This window comes from Dendronephthya gigantea, unplaced genomic scaffold (genome assembly GCF_004324835.1).
Source record: "Dendronephthya gigantea isolate DGI-Jeju-01 unplaced genomic scaffold, DenGig_1.0 000695F, whole genome shotgun sequence".
Lineage (NCBI taxonomy): Eukaryota > Metazoa > Cnidaria > Anthozoa > Malacalcyonacea > Nephtheidae > Dendronephthya > Dendronephthya gigantea.
The window spans coordinates 22,539-26,810 of record NW_021163705.1 but is presented as its reverse complement, the minus strand read 5'-3'; the positions used below and the strand labels follow the sequence as shown (position 1 = coordinate 26,810).

At 36.4% G+C, this 4,272-nt stretch overlaps 1 protein-coding gene across 1 annotated transcript; it reads right to left on the bottom strand.

Moving 5' to 3' along the window:
• Positions 1-745: 745 nt before the first annotated feature.
• On the bottom strand, positions 746-2,562 carry LOC114544230 (5-hydroxytryptamine receptor 2B-like). The gene is made up of 2 exons (XM_028562917.1): positions 2,090-2,562; positions 746-881 (listed from the first exon to the last, which is right to left on the bottom strand). The coding sequence occupies exons 1-2, from the start codon at positions 2,560-2,562 to the stop codon at positions 746-748; spliced, it is 609 nt and encodes a 202-aa protein (XP_028418718.1).
• Between the last annotated feature and the right edge of the window lie 1,710 nt (positions 2,563-4,272).

Genomic DNA, 4,272 nt, shown 5'->3' with positions numbered 1-4,272 from the left:
CCTAAAATGTGTTTTCCACTGCCCACTGCACAAATTAGGATGCTGCTACGCTCGCTTGCTTAAGGCTTGCTCTGCAGCAATTATGGATGCTGCTTAGCTTGCTCCAGGCTCGCTCGCAGCGGCTTGAATAAGGGAACTGAAACTCGATTTACTTTGCCCTGAGCTAGACTGCAAAACTTTGTTTTCGTGAATCTGCCAAACGGGGTGGGGCTCATTTTTGTAAGAGAAAACCTTCAGATGTTCTTGACAGTTTGTTCTTTTTTGCCGCTCACTTCATTAACTGAACTTTTAGTACATAATAGATTAATGCATAAGATGTAGGTTCAGCCATTCACGATTTTTATGAGTGTGTTTTGCCTATGGCTTATCCACAGGAATATTATAGTAAAGTTCAAAAAGGCAACTAACTCCAAGGCTATTGTGTATCAGTTCGTTTGATGATAATTCTACAATGCAACCTATCCTACAAGCATATATAGTATAGTAGATTTGGCCCTTCGCTTGACCCATTCATGCCTTCCCATGAGTATACGGACTACTCTTATAACATCCAGACATTCCACGTTGTTTCCATCAATTTTAGCAATAGGTCTTATAAATCAATTGCCCGATCGGATTATTGATAAGTGGACTTATTAGGTATCTTCCTGCACGCTTATGTCCCTATTTTTATGGATAGCTAAAAACAACGCATGCATGCTTGTTGGTGGAATTAAAGGCATAAAAACATTCGTTTTCTAATTCTTCATGAACGTAACTCAATTGGAACTATCGGTGGGTGCCTTCTCGCATCGGGCCGACACATAATTTTTTTGAACAGGTGTTTAAAAGCTTTTCTGTACGTTTGATCCAGCCAAGCGTAGATGACTGGATTACATAGGCTGTTAAATATTGGAAGCGTGTTTGAGATAACATGAAATATGTCGATATTTTCCTTTTGCAAATTATTGTCATAATCAATTAAATGTGGGTAATATAGTGAGACCAGCATCCAAATAAATCCGGGACTCCAACACAATATGAACACTCCCATAACAGCCCATAGCATACGAATGACTTTCATATTTTGAAGAAAAGCATTCTCGCGGTTTTTGTTATTTGAATTTTGGCGTAGTTGGCCACTCCGAAACATTTTTTGACGTTTGCGAGCAATAAAGAAAATGCGAACGTACATGGCAAGAGTGAATATTGTGGGGAGAAAAAACGCCATTATTATGAAGAAGGTGAAAAATCCCTTTCCGACTTTGTCAATTTTGGCAGCATCAGAGCAAAATCCGGTTCCAGTGTCTAGGATTCCCCAGCTCCCTGAATGAGAGCTGGCATTGTAACTGGCGTAGACACTTCAGAGGCCGCGGAACCGGGGGGGCATTGGGGGCAGATGCCCCCCACTTTTCGTGCAAGGGGAAAATGTGCCCTTTTTTAGAAGTAAAGTGCCCTTTTTCTGAAATGATTTTCCCATTTTTTCTGTGATGAATGTGCCCTTTTTAATTTTAAGAAATAAAGTGCCCAAGTGCCTTCTGTTTAACTGGCTTAATATTCGAGCACGACGAGATTATCTCAAGTTCATTCTTGTTTCTAAAAAATTTTTCGAATTATCACCGCCACCGCCGGTTTATTTCAAATCCGCACTTACAACACTAGACGTGATCTCTTGCGGTTACCTTTAGCTAAGCCTAAAACAATTAGTTATCAGGGCAGCTTTAGACAGGCGTTGAAAAACAGAGTAAAGTGTCGCTTTAGTCATAGGCTATACAGTGCAATTATTTGCTCTGAACAATTAATAAAATAATTATGTTTTATAAACTTGTATTTTTAGTTGATAAAATCTTAAAACGGAGGGTACCGTTTCAGTAGTTTTGGCGGGCTATACCTAAGGTAAAAAAATGTATATATATATAATATATATATATATATATATAATATATATATATATATATATATATATAAAATATATATATTATATATATATATATATATATATATATATATATATATATATATATATATATATATATAGTCTGATGGTTGTCTATGTGCGTGACACGCGATCGAGTATACATATTGCCCCTTTTCGTCAGTGCCCCCCCACTTTTGACATGCTTCCGCGGCCTCTGAGACACTTGAAATTAAGACAATGCAGGAAATAATTTTAAGTAATTTGAAAGTTGTCATTCGTGATCTGTAATGAAGAGGCTTGCTGATTTTAAGGTATCGGTCAAAACTTATGACGGTTAGTATATAGAACGATGCTGTTAACGCAAACGTGTCTAACCAAACCATAAAGCGACATGTGTGAGTAGGCTTTGCATCTTGCGATTCGTGAACGAAATTAAGTTCATTCGCTGTCATTGGTGCTACAAAAATTCCCACAACAAGATCAGCAACAGCCAGGCAAGCGATAAAATACTTATTTGGTTGATGAAGACTTCTTTCTCTCCAAGTGGCGACCAAAACGAAAGTATTTCCCAGAATTGCGCATATGGCAACGATAATTAATATGATTTTTTCTGTTAATATTAGCTGCTCTCTGAATAATCTTGATTTCTCAGGTATCGAATCCATGCTTTCTAAGTTGTGTGCTGTGGTGCCTGTGGAAGATATGGTGCAAACCTTGACCCTAGGTGATAAAAAACCTCAAAAATTAATTAATGTTTTCTTTTAGGCGCGGGGTTGAGTCTAAATATGACTGAGGATGGAAGTTTACATCCATGCAGGGATTAATTATCGCATAAAAAATATTAGTTGAAAGTAATTTACAGTTGTTTTTTGTTGTGGTCTGTAGCTGAACCGCTAAAAGTACGCGGAAAGAAGTGCATGGGTACGAAGATGCAATGTGCTATATTTACTCTGGTACATATAAATATATTGCTCCATATCTTCGCGTTTTTTGCAGCCCACACCTGAGATACAGACTAATAGTACGATGAGAAATAATATAGCCCAACTGCTTATACTATTAGTAAGAAATTTGTGATATAAAAGATATTCCTAGTACCAAGGTGTTTCTTTGCGAGACATTCAGATAACCATCAATGACTTCGTTTTTGCGAACCAGAGTCTAATTTGCGCTGATCGTTATCAGTCATAATTTTTAACGACTATAGAGTAAGCCGAATACCTGTTTTATCTCATGTAGACTAGCGCTGGATCAAACAACCTTCAAAATCATTGATACACTTGGCATTAAGGCACGTCAATCCAAAGTTCGATCGCGCTTTGAAGTCGATAAGTTAAAAGAATGAACTCCATGATGTTCAGTTCAAATGTTAACGGGGCAATTTTGAATTTCAAACACCGAAAATTACATTTTTGTTTGCAAATGGTTTGACACTTGGCATAAGAAGTGGGCAGTTCTAATTTGCAATCGAACAAAGTTGTAATATTCATTTCGTAACTCGGAATTTAACTAATGATGTTATTTGCTTTTAACACTGATATGTTTACAAGAGTACTATAGAGATTGTCATCAATGTCATGGGCGTTTCAGCTGTAGTATATTCAGTGGCGTTGCCACCCCGACAATTTAGTCATACTATGCTAATATTTCGATGTTCATTGACTGTGAAACAATGAATTTAACATAAAATTTGCATAGCAAATAAATCGTCAGGCTGGCTACGCTACGGAGTATATTATCTCGACTTTAATGAACATGGAAACACAAATACGACTATAAAAGACTTTCCAATACCTCATGCACATACTACTTCCATGCTGTTTTGAGTTAAAAACTTTGAACTTTAGCCATGAACTTTCCAGTTAATGCGCGAAAAATTACGGTCACCAAAAAATTTTTTTTTGTTTTAAAAAATATGAAAATCTTTTTATGCCATATTGCAAGCCAAGTTGGTGAAGTTGCTCCGAGTGAAAAAATAATGTAGGAATCTTCAATCACTTTAGTTACCCATGCAGACCAGACCCACACCTAACGGGTGGAAAATAGATGATTTTTGTAAAAACGATATATTATTATATTGGATGTCCTTAAAAAGACTTGACTGATAATAACTTCTAAGCGATTGAAGCTATTATATTTTATATACTGAAAGAAATTTTATTACATAAAGAGAGCGCGAATTTTGATGCGACACAATTGTATTTTACTCAAAAATTATAAGTGGGCTTAATTATACAAAACGTTATTCATGCAAGTCCCATATACCTATAGCAAATACAATAATTTATTAAGAACTTTTCGGGTCAGCCGGTTAAAGACATACCCTAATCATAGACATTGCCTCACTCACAATAACACAATTGATTAACTAACGG